Here is a 22947-nt window from a genome sequence, read left to right as displayed (position 1 = left end):
GCTTAAGTGAGAGTGCTGGCAGCACCTCAATGCCCTCCGCTGTCTGAGCAACACCAACTGGGGTGCAGATTGCTTTATGCTGCCGCAGCTCTACAGAGCTCTTGTTCAATCCCACCTTGACTATGGGAGTGTGGTTTATGGTTTGGCAGCGCCCTCGGCGTTGCGTTTACTCGACCCAGTGCACCACTGTGGGTTCTTTTAGAACGAGTCCAGTAACCAGTGTCCTGGTGGAGGCTGGAGTCCCTCCATTGAAGGTTAGGTGTGCACAACTGCTTGCCAATTATGTTGCACACATTCATAACTCTCCTGCGCATCCGAATTACTGTCTCTTTTTCCCACCCACGGCAGCCCGTCTCCCACATCGGAGGCCCAGCTCAGGGCTAATGATTGCAGTTTGCGTGTGATCCCTACTGTCTGGACTGGAGTCCTTCCCTTTACCACCTATACTTGAGGTCCATTCACGTACACCTCCATGGTGTACACCTAGGCCGCGGCTTCGCCTGGACCATTCACATGGCCTTAAGGACTCAGTTAACCCCGCGACTCTCCACTGTCACTTCCTCTTGGTTCTTGACATGTACCGGGGCCATGAAATGGTTTACACTGATGGCTTGATGGCTGATGGTCATGTTGGCTTTTCTTATGTTCACGGAGAACATGTAGAACAGCACTCCTTGCCCGATGGCTGCAGTGTTTTCACTGCAGTGCTGGCGGGCATATTTAGTGCTCTTGAGCACATCTGCTCATGCCCAGGTGAGTCATTTCTCCTGTGTACTGACTCCTTTAGCTATCGACCAGTGCTGCCCTTGTCATCCTTTGGTAGCGACCATCCAGGAGTCCATCAGTGCCCTGGAACGGTCCAGTCGTTCAGTGGTGTTTATTGGGACCCCAGGTAAAGTTGGAATCCCAGGCAACGAACTCGCTGAAAGGCTGGCCAAAAAGGCTATGCGGAAACTGCTTCTGGAGATGGGCATCTCTGAACCTGACTTGCGTTCCGACTTACACCGTAGGGTTTTTTGGTTTTGGGAGACGGAATGGCATAACAGTACGCACAACAAACTATGTGTCATTAAGGAGACTACGAATGTGTGGAAGTCTTCCATGCGGGCCTCTTGCAGGGAATCAGTTGTCCTCTGCCGGCTCTGCATTAGCCACGCTTGAGCGACCCACGGTTACGTCCTGCGCCGTGAAGACCCGCCTCAGTAACGGTGCGGCGCCCGGTTGACAGTGGCGCGTCTTCTGGTGCACTGTCCCATGTTGACTGCCCAGCAACGGAATCTTGGGTTACTGGGTTCATTGCCACTAATTTTATCTGACAATGCCTCATTAGCTGATTTAGTTTTACGGTTTATTCGTGAGGGTGGGTTTTATCATTTGATCTTAGTTTTAGCGCATGTACTTTGTTCCTGTGTGTCTTCCACCATAGTGCTTTTAGGGTGGAGGTTTCAATGTGTTGCAGAGTGGCTGGCTTCTCCTTTTTATTCTCGTGGCCAGCCATGGGCATCTGCTTTGTTGTTTTACTCTCTTCATCCCATGTCTTGCGTTTCTGTGGTTTTCTTGTCCCCCTTTTGTCCATTTACGTGTTTGTTGCCCTTCATTGTTCTTGTGATTTTTCCTTTCATTCCGTTTTGTGTTGTCAGCCTCGTGTGTTTTTTTTTTCTCACACTTGAGGCATTGTTTTATTTGGAACAAGGGACTGATGACCTCATAGTTTGGTCCCTCCCCCCCCCCCCCTCCCCCTTTTAATTCAACCAACCAACCTGTTACTTCATTCAGAGTCAGAATGGGAATCTTTCTCTGTGGGTCTCAAGGCCACTCATTCTGTTTCATGTCTGGATACTGCTGCAAGTTGCTTCTTCTAGCCCCTCAAAGGAGGAGAAGGAGATGCGTAAGGCACAGGTGAAGTCCCCCCCACCCCCCTATGACATTCCAGAGGATATTGTCCCCTCCATCTCAATCAGGGTCCGATCTTACACTCAAGGATGTCACTCCATCCTTACCAGTGATGGACAGTGACGCAGCACAATGATCGATTTTGGCCCATTTGACATCCACCCACATGTTGTACTATCCTCCTCCAGTGGAATTGTAATGGTTACTGAAATGTCCAAACATAAGAGGGACAAAGGATAGGAGACGTGGAAGGGCAAACCCAGGTTGAGCACATCATTTTTCCTTAAGAAATTACAAATCAGTTTCAAAATATGCCAATGGTCAGAATAAGAATTCAAACCACAGTCTTCTCTTGAACTTGATTTATAATAATGAACAGAAAGTTTCTCTTTCTTAAGCAGTCTTTTAAAACAAGACAAATATCAATTTAAATGACAAGCTTCACTTACACAGGCAAATTTAAAAGGGAGAAACAATAATAGAAATAACTACTGTTTATCACAATAAGCAGGCTGAAGCCACCCTTACCCCTGCAGAGGCCACTCTTAAAACTCAGTAGACAACAAGTTAAAGTAACCCAAAATTTAAATGGCTGTAAGGCCCTTAAATAAATCCCACACAAGTATAACAATGGAATTAAGTAAAGGTTTCTAAATTAAATTACACAACAACCAAGAACAAGAATCAGTCCTCCAATAAAGAAGGTGAATTTAAGTTTGGTAATCTTCCAAAGAGTTAAAGGAAGTGTGCAATCAGTGAATTAACGATGGAATTTAAACATTTGAAAACTTAAGTACAGTAAATGTTTTTAAACTCAAGCACAGAAAATAGATTCATAGGTTTGTTACACTAGCTCACAAGACAGGGCAAGCCTGAAAAGCCAGTTACTTAAAACCACCCATCAAATAGAATATCTGGAAAACTTAAGTTGTTCAGTAGCTGCAGCTGTGTTGAAGGCAACGCATTTCCTGAGTGAGCGAATTGTTGCAGCAGTGAAAGCTGGTGCCACCACTGAGAACTGGAGTCATAAGCTTTGAAGATGCAGTTGTCATCCATTGTCCCCCCCCCCCCCTTCCTACCCTCCCAAAAGACAGCCACCTGCTGGAAAGGTGACACTCACCCTGTTCTTTGATTACCAGTACCCATTGCATATTGATTTCAGGGAACCTGTTTCTCCTTACTGGGGAACAGGGATATGTAAAGCTGGTATAATCATTGTGTACAATTAGGATGAAATATCTGGGAAAACTGTGACAAGTGGTGCTGGTGCTTCATGATAATCCATGTCCCCACACCACAAATTTCATAATGCAGAAGTTACACTAACTCAACTAGGAGACACTTGAGCACTTGCCCTAAATTCCTGATCTCTCCCCATGTGATTATCATGCCTTCGGGCCATTACAAAAGGCCTTGATGGCTCAACAATTCCTGTTAGACAAGGATGTGCAGCAGGCAGTTATGGACTTCTTCATCCAGAAGGATACAGCGTTACAGCAAATGGGTATCTTCAACCTGGGGCATTGGTAGGATTATTGTCTCAGTGCTCACGGTGATTTTCCTGCTTGGCATAATGATACTATACTGTAAAGACTTCAAATGGAAACTTTCTGATCACACTTTATACTATTTGGCATTATTGATATTTTGGCTTCCAATTCTCGAGGCAAAACCTAAACGCTCTCATTTGCTTGTTCTTTGATATAATGATGGTAACAGGTTACAAATGATATGGTACAGCTTGTACTATTTACTTTCATGTATTTGAATCTCATGTCTCAGTGTGTACATCTTCAGTATTTGTAATTCCAGGAAATAGTGTATTCAACATTTATTGAAGATGGAAAAGTATGGTTAGGTTAATAGACCATATTAACATAGTTTTCTGTGAAGTGTGTGATTTTGATCACTGTTTTTCTCAGGTGGTATCACTATTCCTTTATTTTACGCTTAACCCAAAACCAGCAGTTGGATTCCTTGAAGCACCTCGCTGCTGCATGACAGGCAAGGAGCAGGTAGTCAATCGTTTCCAGGTGGTTGAGAGTCGTTGGGGCTACAGTGGCACAAGTGACCGCATCAGGTGAGTCAAAGATTAATTAAGGTCACATTATTATTGATACACTTTGTTATATTGAGAAGGCCTACGACATTTTTTTGTATATTATTATATAATTTTTTGGACCAGTATCCAGCATACACTTATCAGACCAGTAGAAGATACATAAAAATAGTATGTAATACATGTTGTAGGATATATGCTATGAGAATTGGAGTGTGTTTTTAATGTTATGTTAGACGGTGTAGTACTTACATATATTTTGCTTTTAATTCTTCGTATTAGTTTTTGCTGATCGTCTATGAATATTATACAGTTTCTACCACATTATCATGTGAGCTTAAATGAGCCTCATTGTACTTTATATCAGTGACATTTTGTTGTTGATGGTAACAATTCTTGTGTACTTTATCTTTGTTTTGGTTATGTATGTGATCTGTGTTTTGCACATTGCTAACAAATATATAAAAATATAGGTAGTGTAAAAATAAATTGTCTCAGCATAAATTGTATAAAGTCTGTTTTGTTTTGTTTAAAAGATTGCTTCATTGTTGGATGAAGATATTTGTAAATTTTTGATAAAATGTTTAGTTTTTAGGTCTGTTTGTTTATTTAGATTACCACTTGGATATTTTGTCATGTGAGTAAAAATTACTGTCTGTTGTTGTTGTTGTTGTTGTTGTTGTTGTGTGTGTGTGTGTGTGTGTGTGTGTGTGTGTGTGTGTGTGTGTGTTTTATATGTTGCCTGCTTTTGTATTTTATTGTTTATTTTTACTGTATTTGCATCATACCTATTCTTCTATGAAATTCATTTTGTAGTGTTCAGTTCTTCTGTGTGTAGTCATGTTTATTCATAGGTGTTATATCCAGTTTGTGTAGTAACTATCTAAAACTGGCCTCCTTATGAGTTATGGGCTGATTGGATTGGTCATTATCCATAACTTATGACTTACTAATGTTGGTGCTTGTGATTCCTAGAAATCATGAAGTCATGTTTGGGGTTTCTCTCATATATGGTGAGATCCAAGAAATTTAGTTTTTCATCTGTTTGTGTTTTAATAGTTAACTGTATTTATGGTTGGATAGTGTTATGTCCTCCTGAACTTCTTTAATAAGAAACTGTGATTCATCTGTTAGACAAATTATATCATCTGCATATCTGTACCAATATTTTATTTTGTACTGCTTTGGTTTAACTATTTTGTCGAAGATTTGATTTTCTATGTGATTGATGGAAATGTCAGCTAAGAGGCCACTGATTAGGCATCCCATAGGTAGTCCTTCTTGAGAGTAAAACTTCTTGCTGAATGTGAAGTAGTTTTGCTCTATGATGAGCTTCAGTATGGCTGATATTTCTTGTATGTTTGTTGCAGGTATGTTTCCTTGTAGTTGCAGATTTCTATGATGTTGATGGTTTCTCCTGTTGGAATGTGTGTGTACATGGTAATTATGTCAAATGAAATTAATGTTGCTGTGTTTGATATTTTTTCATTTCTTATTTTTTTCTGTTAAGTCATTTGAGTTCTTTAGGCATCTGTTTTCAGTGTGTTTGCATATTGTTTGTAGCAACGTGTCTGTTTGGCTAAGTAGTATATTGGTGCGTTGGGAAAGTTTATTATTGGGCATAGTGGTATACCTGATTCGTGAATTTTAGGCAATGATTTTAGAGTGGGGGCCTTGGGATGTTCGTGTATCATTCTTTTAATATCTGTGTCTTTGAAAATTGTTTCTGTTTTTCAAAGTTTTTGGTAAATTTATTTGGTGTTGCTTTGGTGGGTCACTTGTTAATTCTGTGATGTTGTTGCTTTGGATGAATTCTAATGTTTTGTCAGTGTATTCCTTTTCTTTTAAAATAGAATTTAATTACCCTTGACAGATTTTGTGGTAATGGCGTTTTCCTGTATTAATTTTTTTCTGTAGGTTTTTTGTCATTGCATTTTCTGTTACAGTGATTATGTTGTCTTTGTGTTTTATTTCCTCAGCGACTAGTTCTTTTGTTACATTTGCATTTAATTCAGGTGTGTTCAGTCGTTGTTGCTTTGTGATGTGTTCAGTTTCTGTTATGAGATTCTGTGTTGTTCTATGGGACCATTGTGTTTGTTATTTTTGGGATCCTTTTCAGTCGGACTGCTTTCTTGTTCAGAGAAATTTATCTGTTAGATTAATCACTCTTTTGTGAAAAGTGTGTTTGTTATATTGATGTTGTGATTGATGAGCAATTGTGTGAATTATAATTTTGGTGTTTCTTTTGCGGGATTATTTGTTTTCTTTCTATTACAGTATCTGTGATGTTCTAAACCTGTGCATTAATTCATCAAAACTGGTGTATACTTTATATGAGTTGCTAGCTCCTATAAGCAGTATGTATAGTTCAGTGTTAAATGCTTGTTCTTCGGAATACAGAGACCGGACTTCTTGCTTTATCCATATGATTTCAGCTTTATGTCTTGTCTGTTGTGCTGCAGATGGCATGTTGTTTACAGTTGTGATTATATAACTGGGTGTTACTTTTAGGCCAAACATACTTTGTTGAATGTTATGTCAACCCATTGGCTACTACAGACACGCTGTCTGCATTCCACACTGAGTGCAGCTTTGTTGTGGCTGTTTTTCTTGCCACATAGTGAAATGTGGTGAGAGATGGCATCCTGGCTCTTATGAAATACTTATCACCCAATATTAAGAAAACTGTTTGCTGAAAAAATTGATTTTTGTACATCTTACACTCTGATTACTTTGCTCAGTAAAGGACTGAATTTCTTTTTGTTATTCTTCTTAGTTACTGTATTCCATCAAATTAAGTAAAACATTACATGCTATTTCAAAGAGTTTACAGAGGTAAAAACACATTCCTTAAACTTTGCTTTGTTGCTTTTACCACATAAATTGCAGCATGTAGATAAGATATTTAAATTTTATTTAAAATTCAGAGCAGAACAATATCTCATTTCATGCTCCAGTTGTTGATTTTTATATCCAATGAACTGCACAAAAAATCCATTACCATCCCTGCAGGTCAGGAATTATGTGGTCATAACAGTTGTCATATTTCATTAACCATTGGAGATACTGAAATTAATATTTTTGCAACTGATAGCATGCAAAGAGGGACATATGTTGTGTGATAAATATTTGAATCTTTTTATTCACCAAGATATGGATGTAAGTCATCCACAGCATTGAGTGGACAGTGGCTCAGGGTGCATACCACAGTCAGTTGTACAATAGGAAATCCCAAACGGCACGCATATACACTTCCACAGCACCTGGGGAATGCCAGAGCAGGATATGCATATACATCCACAGCAGAGAAAGGGTTAAGTATAGTTTTCTGAAATTTGATTGATATATTGTGGAATTTGTTGAAGAGCTGCGAAGAAAGGACCTTGCTTGGCATAGAAATGATCATCTCATGACTGCTGCAGTTCTTACTTCTGTGCTAGCTAAGAAAAAATGGAGAGGAATTCTGCTTAATGAAAGACACAGTTTTGTAGTTTTGTTTTCACCCAAATATGTTTCAGAACTTTTTGCATTATCGTCAGTGAGTTTATTAGTTTACTTTCTTCGTTGCCTCATGTTAACCTGTAAGGAAACTTTTGGTTCAAAATATTTACATTGGTGAAATGTGCAATGGTTGACAAATATCTTACATTCATTTGCATACAGCATAGAATTGAGACATGTATCACTGAGTTGAGGCATTCTGTATTGTTTATTTGTGATATGTGTAAAGGTACTAGCTTCATAATAGATTTGGAAATCAAGTGGATGTATACATTTATATAGATGCCTGACATGGTTGGTTGTTTGTGCTGGTACCTTTAAATCTTCTACACAATCTACAGCTTGTCATCTACAAACAGCTAAGTGATTTGTAACTGTATGTGCAATTGTAGCTTTTTTGAAAATGTTGAAGGTATGTGCTGAATTTTCTTTACGTGTTTCTAGGTCTAGAAAATTTATTTTGTTGCTCTCCTCGTGTTCTATTGAGAATGTGATTTGGAGTGTAGGTAACTGAATTACAAACTGAATGTGTATCTTTCTTTTTTAGTTCCACTTATTGTGACTAGTGTTATCAACATACCTTCAGTAGTACTGTATATTATTGTACCTTTCTGCATGCCTGATCAAGATAGCATTTTCAATTTTGTCAAGGTATATATTTGCTAGACTGCCAGCAAGATAGTTTCCGATTGTAAGGCCTTTGTCTTGTCTGTTGCATTCATTGGTTGGTAAAAATAAAATCAACTAAGTTTAAGTAGTGAGATAAATTGATCTACCTTGGCCCTGCCTCCAAATTCATCTAGCTTGGTTCTGCCACAAAAGTTTTTTTCAGTATTGTGAATAGTTTCATGAATTTTCTGTGATTTTATGTCTTTTACTTGATGAATAAAGTCTGTTGAATTTTTGATTGTTTGTTTGTCACAAACATAACTTTGTATACGAAATAAAGGAATGGGAAATGGTGGTTGGGAAACAGTGACTTCCAGTCACACTGGGCATTTTGGAAGTGCGTTGATGAAAGTTGAAAATTTGTGCCAGACTGGCACTCAAACCTAGGTTTACCCTTTCTCATGAGCCATGGACCTTGCCGTTGGTGGGGAGGCTTGCGTGCCTCAGCGATACAGATAGCCGTACCGTAGGTGCAACCACAACGGAGGGGTATCTGTTGAGAGGCCAGACAAACACGTGGTTCCTGAAGAGGGGCAGCAGCCTTTTCAGTAGTTGCAGGGGCAACAGTCTGGATGATTGACTGATCTGGCCTTGTAACACTAACCAAAACAGCCTTGCTGTGCTGGTACTGCGAACGGTTGAAAGCAAGGGGAAACTACAGCCGTAATTTTTCCCGAGGGCATGCATCTTTACTGTATGGTTAAATGATGATGGCGTCCTCTTGGGTAAAATATTCCGGAGGTAAAATAGTCCCCCATTCGGATCTCTGGGCGGGGACTACTCTAGAGGACGTCGTTATCAGGAGAAAGAAAACTGGCGTTCTACAGATCGGAGTGTGGAATGTCAGATCCCTTAATCGGGCAGGTAGATTAGAAAATTTAAAAAGGGAAATGGATAGGTTTAAGTTAGATATAGTGGGAATTAGTGAAGTTCGGTGGCAGGAGGAACAAGACTTCTGGTCAGGTGACTACAGGGTTATAAATACAAACTCAAATAGGGGTAATGCAGGAGTAGGTTTAATAATGAATAAAAAATAGGAGTGCGGGTAAGCTACTACAAACAGTATAGTGAATGCATTATTGTGGTCAAGATAGACACGAAGCCCACGCCTACTACAGTAGTACAAGTTTATATGCCAACTAGCTCTGCAGATGATGAAGAAATTGAAGAAATGTATGATGAAATAAAAGAAATTATTCAGATAGTGAAGGGAGATGAAAATTTAATAGTCATGGGTGACTGGAATTCGGTAGTAGGAAAAGGGAGAGAAGGAAACATAGTAGGTGAATATGGATTGGGGATAAGAAATGAAAGAGGAAGCCGCCTGGTAGAATTTTGTGCAGAGCATAACGTAATCATAACTAACACTTGGTTCAAGAATCATGAAAGAAGGTTGTATACATGGAAGAACCCTGGAGATACTAAAAGGTATCAGGTAGATTATATAATGGTAAGACAGAGATTTAGGAACCAGGTTTTAAATTGTAAGACATTTCCAGGGGCAGATGTGGACTCTGACCACAATCTATTGGTTATGAACTGTAGATTAAAACTGAAGAAACTGCAAAAAGGTGGGAATTTAAGGAGATGGGACCTGGATAAACTGACTAAACCAGAGGTTGTACAGAGTTTCAGGGAGAGGGTAAGGGAACAAATGGCAGGAATGGGGGAAAGAAATACAGTAGAAGAAGAATGGGTAGCTTTGAGGGATGAAGTAGTGAAGGCAGCAGAGGATCAAGTAGGTAAAAAGACAAGGGCTAGTAGAAATCCTAGGGTAACAGAAGAAATATTGAATTTAATTGATGAAAGGAGAAAATATAAAACTGCAGTAAATGAAGCAGGCAAAAAGGAATACAAACGTCTCAAAAATGAGATCGACAGGAAGTGCAAAATGGCTAAGCAGGGAAGGCTAGAGGATAAATGTAAGGATGTAGAGGCTTATCTCACTAGAGGTAAGATAAATACTGCCTACAGGAAAATTAAAGAGATCTTTGGAGAAAAGAGAACCACTTCTACGCATATCAAGAGCTCAGATGGAAACCCAGTTCTAAGCAAAGAAGGGAAAGCAGAACGGTGGAAGGAGTATATAGAGGGCGATGTACTTGAGGACAATATTTTGGAAATGGAAGAGGATGAAGATGAAATGGGAGATATGATACTGCGTGAAGAGTTCGACAGAGCACTGAGACCTGAGTCGAAACAAGGCCCCGGGAGCAGACAACATTCCATTAGAACTACTGACGGCCTTGGGAGAGCCAGTATTGACAAAACTCTACCATCTGGTGAGCAAGATGTATGAGACAGGCGAAATACCCTCAGACTTCAAGAAGAATATAATAATCCCAATCCCAATGAAAGCAGGTGTTGACAGATGTGAAAATTACTGAACTATCAGTTTAATAAATCACAGCTGCAAAATACTAACGCGAATTCTTTACAGACGAATGGAAAAACTGGTAGAAGCCGACCTCGGGAAGATCAGTTTGGATTCCGTAGAAATATTGGAACACGTGAGGCAATACTGACCCTACGGCTTATCTTAGAAGCTAGATTAAGGAAAGGCAAACCTACATTTATAGCATTTGTAGACTTAGAGAAAGCTTTTGACAATGTTGACTGGAATACACTCTTTCAAATTCTGAAGGTGGCAGGGGTAAAATATAGGGAGCGAAAGGCTATTTACAATTTGTATAGAAACAAAATGGCAGTTATAAGAGTTGAGGGGCATGAAAGGGAAGCAGTGGTTGGGAAGGGAGTGAGACAGCGTTGTAGCCTCTCCTCGATGTTATTCAATCTGTATATTGAGCAAGCTGTGAAGGAAACAAAGAAAAATTCAGAGTAGGTATTAAAATCCATTGAGAAGAAATAAAAACTTTGAGGTTCGCTGATGACGTTGTAATTCTGTCAGAGACAGCAAAGGACTTGGAAGAGCAGTTGAACGGAATGGATGGTGTCTTGAAGGGAGGATATAAGATGAACATCAACAAAAGCAAAACGAGGATAATGGAATGTAGTCAAATTAAGTCGGGTGATGCTGAGGGAATTAGATTAGGAAATGAGACACTTAAAGTAGTAAAGGAGTTTTGCTATTTGGGGAGCAAAATAACTGATGATGGTCAAAGTAGAGAGGATATAAAATGTAGACTGGCAATGACATGGAAAGCATTTCTGAAGAAGAAAAATTTGTTAACATCGAGTATTGAGTTAAGTGTGAGGAAGTCGTTTCTGAAAGTATTTGTATGGAGTGTAGCCATGTATGGAAGTGAAACATGGACGATAAATAGTTTAGACAAGAAGAGAATAGAAGCTTTCGAAATGTGGTGCTACAGAAGAATGCTGAAGATTAGATGGGTAGATCACATAACTAATCTACATCTACATCTACATCTACATTTATACTCCGCAAGCCACCCAACTGTGTGTGGCGGAGGGCACTTTACGTGCCACTGTCATTATCTCCCTTTCCTGTTCCAGTCGCGTGTGGTTCGCGGCAAGAACGACTCTCTGAAAGCCTCCATGTGTGCTCTAATCTCTCTAATTTTACATTCGTGATCTCCTCGGGAGGTATAAGTAGGGGGAAGCAATATATTCGATACCTCATCCAGAAACGCACCCTCTCGAAACCTGGCGAGCAAGCTACACCACGATGCAGAGCGCCTCTCTTGCAGAGTCTGCCACTTTAGTTTGTTAAACATCTCTGTGACACTATCACGGTTACCAAATAACCCTGTGACGAAACGTGCCGCTCTTCTTTGGATCTTCTCTATCTCCTCCGTCAACCCGATCTGGTACGGATCCCACACTGATGAGCAATACGCAAGTATTGGTCGAACGAGTGTTTTGTAAGCCACCTCCTTTGTTGATGGACTACATTTTCTAAGGACTCTCCCAATGAATCTCAACCTGGTACCCGCCTTACGAACAATTAATTTTATATGATCATTCCACTTCAAATCGTTCCGCACGCATACTCCCAGATATTTTACAGAAGTGACTGCTGCCAGTGTTTGTTCCGCTATCATATAATCGTACAATAAAGGATCCTTATTTCTTTGTATTCGCAATACATTACATTTGTCTATGTGAAGGGTCAGTTGCCACTCCCCGCACCAAGTGCCTATCCGCTGCAGATCTTCCTGCATTTCGCTACAATTTTCTAATGCTGCAACTTCTCTGTATACTACAGCATCATCCACGAAAAGCCGCATGGAACTTCCGACACTATCTACTAGGTCATTTATATATATTATGAAAAGCAATGGTCCCATAACACTCCCCTGTGGCACGCCAGAGGTTACTTTAACGTCTGTAGACGTCTCTCCATTGATAACAACATGCTGTGTTCTGTTTGTTAAAAACTCTTCAATCCAGCCACACAGCTGGTCTGATATTCCGTAGGCTCTTACTTTGTTTATCAGGCGACAGTGCGGAACTGTATCGAACGCCTTCCGGAAGTCAAGAAAAATAGCATCTACCTGGGAGCCTGTATCTAATATTTTCTGGGTCTCATGAACAAATAAAGCGAGTTGGGTCTCATACGATCGCTGTTTCCGGAATCCATGTTGATTCCTACATAGTAGATTCTGGGTTTCCAAAAACGACATGATACTCGAGCAAAAAACATGTTCTAAAATTCTACAACAGATCGACGTCAGAGATATAGGTCTATAGTTTTGCGCATCTGCTCGACGACCCTTCTTGAAGACTGGGACTACCTGTGCTCTTTTCCAATCATTTGGAACCTTCCGTTTCTCTAGAGACTTGCAGTACACGGCTGTTAGAAGGGGGGCAAGTTCTTTCGCGTACTCTGTGTAGAATCAAATTGTTATCCCATCAGGTCCAGTGGACTTTCCTCTGTTGAGTGATTCCAGTCGCTTTTCTATTCCTTCGACACTTATTTCGATGTCAGCCATTTTTTCGTTTGTGCGAGGATTTAGATAAGGAAATGCAGTGCGGTCTTCCTCTGTGAAACAGCTTTGGAAAAAGGTGTTTAGTATTTCAGCTTTATGCGTGTCATCCTCTGTTTCAATGCCTTCATCATCCCGGAGTGTCTGGATATGCCGATTCGAGCCACTTACTGATTTAGCGTTAGACCAGAACTTCCTAGGATTTTCTGTCAAGTCGGTACATAGAATTTTACTTTCGAATTCACTGAAGGCTTCATGCATAGCCCTCCTTACGCTAACTTTGACATCGTTTAGCGTCTGTTTGTCTGAGAGGTTTTGGCTGCGTTGAAACTTGGAGTGAAGCTCTCTTTGCTTTCGCAGTAGTTTCCTAACTTTGTTGTTGTACCACGGTGGGTTTTTCCCGTGCCTCACAGTTTTACTTGGCACGTACCTGTCTAAAACGCATTTTACGATTGCCTTGAACTTTTTCCATAAACACTCAACATTGTCAGTGTCGGAACAGAAATTTTCGTTTTGATCTGTTAGGTAGTCTGAAATCTGCCTTCTATTACTCTTGCTAAACAGATAAACCTTCCTCCCTTTTTTTATATTCCTATTAACTTCCATATTCAGGGATGCTGCAGTGGCCTTATGATCACTGATTCCCTGTTCTGCACATACAGAGTCGAAAAGTTCGGGTCTGTTTGTTATCAGTAGGTCCAAGTTGTTATCTCCACGAGTCGGTTCTCTGTTTAATTGCTCGAGGTAATTTTTGGATAGTGCACTCAGTATAATGTCACTTGATGCTCTGTCCCTACCACCCATCCTAAACATCTGAGTGTCCCAGTCTATATCTGGTAAATTGAAATCTCCACCTAAGACTATAACATGCTGAGAAAATTTATGTGAAATGTATTCCAAATTTTCTCTCAGTTGTTCTGCCACTAATGCTGCTGAGTCGGGAGGTCGGTAAAAGGAGCCAATTATTAACCTAGCTCAGTTGTTGAGTGTAACCTCCACCCATAATAATTCACAGGAACTATCCACTTCTACTTCACTACAGGATAAACTACTACTAACAGCAACGAACACTCCACCACCGGTTGCATGCAATCCATCCTTTCTGAACACCGTCTGTACCTTTGTAAAAATTTCGACAGAATTTATCTCTGCTTCAGCCAGCTTTCTGTACCTATAACGATTTCAGCTTTGGTGCTTTCTATCAGCGCTTGAAATTCCGGTACTTTACCAATGCAGCTTCGACAGTTTACAATTACTATACCGATTGCTGCTTGGCCCCTGCATGTCCTGACTTTGCCCCGCATCCGTTGAGGCTGTTGCCCTTTCTGTACTTTCCCAAGGCCATGTAACCTAAAAAAACCGCCCAGCCCTCGCCACACAACCCCTGCTACCCGTGTAGCCGCTTGTTGCGTGTAGTGGACTGCTGACCTATCCAGCGGAACCCGAAACCCCACCACCCTATGGCGCAAGTCGAGGAATCTGCAGCCCACACGGTCGCAGAACCGTCTCAGCCTCTGATTCAGACCCTCCACTCAGCTCTGTACCAAAGGTCCGCAGTCAGTCCTGTCGACGGTGCTGCAGATGGTGAGTTCTGCTTTCATCCCGCTAGCGAGACTGGCAGTCTTCACCAAATCAGATAGCCGCCGGAAGCCAGAGAGGATTTCCTCCGATCCATAGCGACACACATCATTGGTGCCGACATGAGCGACCACCTGCAGATGGGTGCACCCTGTACCCTTCATGGCATCCGGAAGGACCCTTTCCACATCTGGAATGACTCCCCCCGGTATGCACACGGAGTGCACATTGGTTTTCTTCCCCTCTCTTGCTGCCATATCCCTAAGGGGCCCCCATTATGCTCCTGACATTGGAGCTCCCAACTACCAGTAAGCCCACCCTCTGCGACCGCCCGGATCTTGCAGACTGAGGGGCAACCTCTGGAACAGGACAAGCAGCCGTGTCAGGCCGAAGATCAGAATCAGCCTGAGACAGAGCCTGAAACCGGTTCGTCAGACAAACTGGAGAGGCCTTCCGTTCTTCCGTTCAGCCCTCCGGAATGTCTTTCGCCCCCTGACACACCTTGAGACGACCTCCCACTCTACCACAGGTGAGGGATCAGTCTCAATGCGGGCAGTATCCCGGGCAACCAAAGTCGTAGTTCGATCAGGGGATGCGTGGGACGAGCTGGCCGTCCCCGACAAACCCCCATCTGGACCCCCACAGTGATGCCCATTGGCAGCAGCCTCAAGCTGTGTGACCGAAGCCACCACTGCCTGAAGCTGTGAGTGAAGGGATGCCAACTCAGCCTGCATCCGAACACAGCAGTTGCAGTCCCTATCCATGCTAAAAACTGTTGTGCAAAGAATGTCTGAACTAATCTACAGAGAGCGCAAACAAATCGACACAAAATTTAAACGGTTATTAAAATACAAGATTGCCTAGTAAATGCAGTAATGCTGCTACTTGCGCACTGCTGACACACTGCTTGGCGGCGGAAGGAGACTACGCGATTTTACACTATTCAGGTACTAAAACGCGATGCTACAACTCTCAAATACTATAATACGCCCGAAATTTATGAATTAAACAATGCAAGTACCAAAAACAAGCAAAGAAATTATGAATTAAAATATGTAACAAATGAGTGAGCTAGGAGTATACGACTTGCTGCTGGCAGCTGCTTATCCAACGGCGGCAGGGAGGACATGTTGAATAGGATTGGGGAGAAGAGAAGTTTGTGGAACAACTTGACTAGAAGAAGGGATCGGTTGGTAGGACATGTTCTGAGGCATCAATGGATCACCAATTTAGTATTGAAGGGCAGCATGGAGGGTAAAAATTGTAGAGGGAGACCAAGAGATGAATACTCCAAGCAGATTCAGAAGGATGTGGGTTGCAGTAGGTACTGGGAGATGAAGAAGCTTGCACAGGATAGAGTAGCATGGAGAGCTGCATCAAACCAGTCTCAGGACTGAAGACCACAACAACAACATGAGCAGTTGACTTAACCACTTCAGCCATCTGAACACGGCCCGTGAACGACCCAAATTTCCAACTTGCCGCATGCTGCAAAATGGCATCACTTGTCCATTAACCCCCTACTCATAAATTATTCACTCCCATAGCGGGTCAGATGATATTAGTGCATGCCCACTGAAGCAAATGTCATGGAGGCATCACAGGAGAGAGAGAGAGAGAGAGAGAGAGAGAGACTTGGTCAGTATGTTTTTGTTTTTTGTTTTTTTTATATATATTTTTTATTTGTGCTCATAATTTAGGAGTGAACCCATCATTGCTTAACAGTTTTGTTGAACAGGGTGCCAGTCTTGTTTGAAGCTTTCTAAATAAGTGCTGAAATCTGTCTATTGGTGTTTCTTGCCAGTACATTTAATTTTGTTCTTACTAAAAGTTCTAATGTTTTATTAATGTATTCTTGTTTTCTGATTAGTATGACAGCGTTTCCTTTGTCTGCTTGTAGAAGCATTGTTCTTTTTTGTTTTCTCATTAATAGCATTTATGGTTTCAGTTTCACTGGTCCGAGGACTGTTACTGTATTCTAGAATGAGCTTTCCACTTTGCAGTGGAGTGTACACTGACACGAAACTTCCTGGAAGATTGAGACTTGGACTCAGAATCTTTGCCTTTCGCAGGCAAGTGCCCTACTGATTGAGGTACCTAAGCTCAACTTACGACCTGTCCTCACAGCTGTACTTCCATCAGTACCTCATCTCTTACCTTCTAAACTTCACAGAAGCTCTCGTGCTGAAACTGAAAGGCCAGCACACCTGGAAGAAAGGTTATTGCACAGACATAGCTTAGCCACAGCATGGGGGATGTTTCTAGAATGAGATTTTCCTCTGCAGCAGAATATGCTTTCGGTAGAGCATTTGTCCATGAAACGTAAAGGACCTGAGTTCGAATCTTGGTCTGGCATAAGGTTTTAATCTGCCAGGAAGATTGTTATTGCATTGTTTATTACGTTTTTGATTCTTCATGATCTTCTTCTTCCTCTTCTTCCTGAAACATTTCTGCTTATAAACAAATTCCAGCTTCCGTAACATATCACCTATATAGCACGTATCGTGTATTATTTTTTAAACAATGGAAAATCCAGGGCAGAATAAGCTTTGTTTGACAGTCATTTTGTTGTGTGTATCTGCAACTTTTCATAATATTGTCATACATTATTTTTATGTGTCTTCTGTAAGACTGCTGATAACGAGCAAGTGCCGGATACAAGTCCATTAAATTAAAAAATATAAAAAGCAAGCAGCCTTGTCTTTGTAAACAAATAAGAGTTGTTTGTGAACCATTTGAAAGTTGCAAGACACATTGAGTACAAAACATTTGTAAATCTGGCAATCAAGGAAAAATAGGTCTCTGAATACTAAATTTATATGTAACACGCCTAAAAAAAGGTAAACTACTACAGAACCAGTATTTGTGATTATGATGACCATTATTGCTGCTTATGACAGAAATGGACAGGAGAAAGATTAGACATTGACACAGCAGGAAATAGAAACTCTGCTAGCTACCCCATGAAACCAGGAACAAATTGCAATTCAGAATTTCATTTCTGCAAAAGATTGTCAAATTTTAATAAATTTAATTTTATTTAAATCACATGGCTATTTGTAGGACACTGTTTCAATCAAGGCAGTATTAAATCCAATCATGTGAATGGTTGTGTCTGTTTCTTGCCTGCTCCTTCCGTTTCATAACATCTAACGAGCAGCAAATATAAGCAAGACTAGCACTTAAATAAACATGGCCTAGGCACAAGTACATCTTGTAGATCAAAGTAAATTAATAAAATAGGTGGCCACAAATAACAGTTACTTACAATCCATAAATGACTGTGTACTTTTATCACAAATAATAAACAACAAAAAATTGAAATTACAACCTTAGTAGAAAACAAGTGCCAAAAGCATAAAATGTTGTAGTATTCCCTTCATTCAGAAACCTGTACAAAATTACTAGTGAATTACAAAATATTGCCTAAAATGAAATTGCCAAAAAAAAAAAAAAAAAGTAAGTTTGTGCTTCCACTGGCCATCACTACTGTAGATCGCCAGACACGACTTCAAATTTGCCAAATGGCATCACACCGAGCAAGAACGTGCCATGTGTGAGGGAATCTTAGGTGGACTGCCATGGCTCACTGCAGCAGATTTTTTCACACTAGAAAGGTGCAGAGCTCTTGGACCTGGCGGAAATTCAACTGGACTGGCTGAGCCACCAAAGTCCACGTGTTTCCTTACACACAGCAAAATTTGGTTTGGCAGAGTACTATTTGGCTTGCTGGATTGTTCATGCATGGTGGCCTTAGACTATTTGGACTACTCTTATCCTCTAGACTTGACAGTTAAAGAAGAAAATATTATTATTACTACTGGTACTGTTACTTTTACCATTATGATAATTATTTTTCTGTTGTGTTAAATTCGCGTTCATATTTCACCTCAGGTCACAAAATTCTGAGTGTCTCGTTTTGCTTCACACAGACAAACGCCACATATTGTATGGGGATATCGCAGTTTTCTTGAGTATTCCTTAAGTTGTTAACTGGATAAAATTGCTACTGTAAGGGTTTTATCTTTCCAATTCTTTACCTTTGTTAACTTCCTACTCTTCGTTGCTTTACTCTTGTTCATAACAGAAAGGCCTGGTATTCAAACTGACCGCGCAGTGACTCTACTTTGGCTGACCATCACTCATTTCTGGACATCAGATTGTGTGTTGTTAAACATTTTAGGAGTGAGCTTGAATGGCTTCCTAGTTCCATTTTCCTCCTTATTTTAATACTTTGAGGTCTGCCTGCTAAATTGGAGAGAGATCTTGTGATAATTACTTTATTTCAGCTATCATCACTGAACACCCACCTATAATATTCACATCAAACTTTCTTGACTTTACAATAACTTCAATATGCGATGGTCAGCTAGTTTGTCTTGGGATGGATCATTGAGCTTGAGAAGTGGAAAAATCCTCAGTAACATTTACTTTTTCATTGCATTCTTTCCTCTTTATGCAACAGTGGTTTCTGGTTTGTTCATAATGTATTTGCCTATATGGTACTTTCCACTTCTCCAATTGTAAGCCTTGCTGTTGTTTCCATTATTCATGTTTGTGTGTTATTAGTCTCTGTTTCTGCTTCCTTGGCTATCAGGTTGATTTTAGTCCCCAAGTGATCTTTATTGCTGACTTACTTCTGAGTTTTCATATTATGTTCTAAACCACAGAAAAATGAATAAAATGTGCATTACAAGGGGCGTTCGAAAAGTCCGTGCAAAGTCCGAGAGATGGCACCACCGGCTTGTATCGAGGTCATGTTTAATTAGTAGCATCTTTGAAAGGAATGCACACCAAGTTTCAGCCATATTGGTCTATTTCTTTGTGTTTGGCATTCGTGTGAATCAAGGAAGGCGAGTGATTCTCAAAAAATGGACGAAAAAGAATTTTGTATGGTGATAAAACATTACTTTATGAAAGGCAAAACGCCTCAGGAGACTAAAGAGAAGCTTGATAAACATTTCGGTGACTGCACCTTCGATTAGAACAGTTTATAAGTGATTTCAAAATTTTCAGAGTGGCCATATAGGCACATGTGATGCTGAAGATTACGACTTTAGAAATCATTGATAAAATCCATGATATGGTGATGGATGACAGAAGAGTTAAGGTGTGTGGGATTGCTAAGTGCTGTGGGCATGTCGAATGAATGGGTACATAATATTTTGCATAAACATTTGGACATGAGAAAGCTATCCACAAGAAGGGTTCCGCAATTGCTCACGCTTGACCAAAAATGGAATCCTGTGAAGTGTTGCAAGCATGGTTTGCAGCTGTTCAGGAAGAATCTGTAGGACTTTAAGCATTGTTTCATCACTGTGGATGAAACATGGATACATTACTATACTCCTGAGACCAAACAAAATCTAAACAATAGGTTACCAAGGGAGAATCAGCACAAAAAAAGGCGAAGACCATTCCTTCAGCTGGAAAGGTTATGGCAACTTTCTTTTGGGATTTGCAAGAGATAATCCTCATTGACTATCTGGAAAAGGTATAATTATTGCAGGTGCATATTATTCATTGTTATTGGACCATTTGAAAACCGAGTTGCAAGAAAACCCCCGGAGATTGGACCACAAAAAAGTCCTTTTCCATCATGACAATGCACCAGCACACACCTTAGCAGTCGTGGTCACAGAATTAATGGAAATAGGTTTCCAACTCGTTTCACATCCCTCCTATTTTCCAGACTTGGCTCCCTCGGACTACTACTTGTTCCCCAATTTGAGGCAATGGCTGGTGGGACAAAGGTTTTATTCAAACGAGGAGGTGATTGTACCAACTTATAGCTATTTTGCAGTCTTGGACAATTCCTATTATTTGGATGGGATCAACAAATTAGAACAACATTGGATGAAGTGTATAAGTCTAAAAGGAGGCTATGTCAAAAAATAAGAAAGGTTTACCACAAACACATAATTAGTTTTTATTTTTGCACGGACTTTTCAAATACATCCACACGCCCAGCACTATAAGGCAGAATTTAAGCAATACATTCATTTAGCTACATGAATGCAGTGCTTCAAGGTGACATAGTCATTATTAGATATGTAATTACTGTTGTCATACTGTAGCACTGTTTACAACTGCCCATTCACTAGCATAGGAAGTGATGCATAGTCCCTCCCCTCCCCTCCCCCGCCTGCTCGCCATCCCCTCCCTCCCCTCCCCCTCCCCCCACTGCTCTGCCTCCCCTACCCTGCTCTGACTCCCCTCCCCTGCTCTGCCTGCCCTGCCCTGCCCTGCCCTCCACTGCTCTGCCTGCCCTCCACTGCTCTGCCTGCCCTCCCCTGCTCTGCCTGCCCTCCCCTGCTCTGCCTGCCCTCCCCTGCTCTGCCTCCCCTCCCCTCCCCTGCTCTGCCTCCCCTCCCCTCCCCTGTTCTGCCTCCCCTCCCCTGCTTTGCTTCCCCTCCCCTCCCCTGTTCTGCCTCCCCTGCTTTGCTTCCCCTCCCCTCCCCTGCTCTGCCACCCCTCCCCTGCTCTGCCTCCCCTCCCCTCCCCTGCTCTGCCACCCCTCCCCTGCTCTGCCACCCCTCCCCTGCTCTGCCTCCCCTCTCCTCCCCTGCCTCCCCTCTCCTCCCCTGCTCTGGCTCCCCTCACCTCCGCTGCCCTGCCTCCCCTCACCTCCGCTGCCCTGCCTCCCCTCACCTCCGCTGCCCTGCCTCCCCTCACCTCCGCTGCCCTGCCTCCCCTCACCTCCGCTGCCCTGCCTCCCCTCACCTCCGCTGCCCTGCCTCCCCTCACCTCCGTTGCCCTGCCTCCCCTCACCTCCGCTGCCCTGCCTCCCCTCACCTCCGCTGCCCTGCCTCCCCTCACCTCCCCTGCCCTGACTCCCCTGCCCTGACTCCCCTGCCCTGACTCCCCTGCCCTGACTCCCCTGCCCTGCTCCGCCTCCCCTCCCCTGCTCCTCCCCCCCTCCCCTGCTCCTCCCCCCCTCCCCTGCACCGACACCCCTCCCCTCCTCCCCCACATGTTCTCCCTCCCCTCCCCTCCCCCCACAACCTCCCTCTCCCTCTCTCTCTCTCTCTCTCTCTCTCTCTCTCTCTCTCTCTCTCTCTCTCTCTCTCTCTCTGGTACATCACTGTGAATGAGGCGGACTGTGCTCTTAACGTTCTCCACAGATAAAAATGTGTCAGTCATGCCTTAAACCCCATTACGCAATGTTACTATGGCATTTAGTGTTTTGAACAACAAGATGTTTTTCTTAAGTCACTACCTTTTAATGTAAGAGCAGTTCACTGAAATTATAATTCTGTAAATTTTTCCAGGTTCACAGTTGATCGTCAAATATTTGTTGTTGGATTTGGTCTTTATGGCTCAATTCGTAATCCAACAGAATACAGTGTTAATATACAGATAATACATACTGGTTCTGGTGATCTTCTGGGCACTAATACTACCAGTTTTAGTTCAGATGGATCCAGTTCAACTTTCAGAGTAATGTTCAAAGAACCTATTGAAATACTTCCCAATACAAGTTACATTGCGTCAGTCACATTAAAGGTATGTATGTAAAAAATATTGAAATAAAATGCAGAAACAATTTTTATTTTATAAAAATTGTATGTGTTTAGGGGTACACCAAAATATTGTCCATAAGACATAATACACTTATCCTAGCATTTTTAACATTAGTGTAAGTTATAATATTTAGTGCCTCCAGCAGCATTTGTTGTCTTGAGAATGCATCTTCATTGGGTTTATTTTTATTCTTCTTAATAAAGGAAAGTCACTGGGGACCATGTAAGGTGAGGAGGGTGGGGGAGCAGCCATTTTCAGTTGGGTTTTGACCAAAAGGTGCTGTGTGAACACAGTAGTGTTGTGATGCAAAAGCCAATTAGCTGTGGTGCTCTGTGAAATGAATTGCTTGCTTAGTCCCTGTCATTCCCTCTGAAACATAGGGCCTGGTACGATTTCCAGCAAGTCTCTTCACTTCACTCCAGGTTTTTCCCATCCTCTGCAGCTTCTCTCTCGATTGTCTTTTTCCATGTCTGTTTGGCATGACCACATTTTCTAACTCCTTGAGGCTTCCAGTCCAAAGCCATCCTCACTTGTTTCAGCTTGCTACTCTCCCTCAAGGTTCGTATATTCCAGAAGCCAATTTCGTTTTCCTTTTCATACCAAAGGTCATTACCAGTATCCATCTGGTTTTGTATTCTCATCTCGGTTTCAGTAGTCAGGTTATTTAAGAAGGGCAGGTGATTGGCCCACCACTTCCGATTGCCTTGGTGGGGCTGCCACCTTATCTCCGAGGCACTGACAGTTTGCCAGATGTTCGGCATATGGGCTTGGCATTTCCTCCGCACCCCTATACATGGTTTAACTGCCATCATTGGT

The 22947-nt window shown here is 41.8% G+C and overlaps 1 protein-coding gene across 4 annotated transcripts in view; it reads left to right on the top strand.

The window, feature by feature from the left end:
* The window catches only part of LOC126094707 (BTB/POZ domain-containing protein 2-like), an 82899-nt gene that overhangs the window by 43905 nt on the left and 16047 nt on the right, over window positions 1–22947 (top strand). For all 4 annotated transcript variants that reach the window (XM_049909240.1, XM_049909238.1, XM_049909237.1 and 1 more), the window contains 2 exons: window positions 3816–3973; window positions 21879–22113. In XM_049909240.1, coding sequence (XP_049765197.1) covers window positions 3816–3973; window positions 21879–22113 — 393 coding nt within the window. The remainder of the gene's footprint in view (window positions 1–3815; window positions 3974–21878; window positions 22114–22947) is intronic.

This window comes from Schistocerca cancellata, chromosome 8 (genome assembly GCF_023864275.1).
Source record: "Schistocerca cancellata isolate TAMUIC-IGC-003103 chromosome 8, iqSchCanc2.1, whole genome shotgun sequence".
Taxonomy (NCBI): Eukaryota; Metazoa; Arthropoda; class Insecta; order Orthoptera; family Acrididae; genus Schistocerca; species Schistocerca cancellata.
The sequence above is the reverse complement of the archived record's forward strand: the minus strand, read 5'-3'. Positions and strand labels throughout refer to the sequence as shown.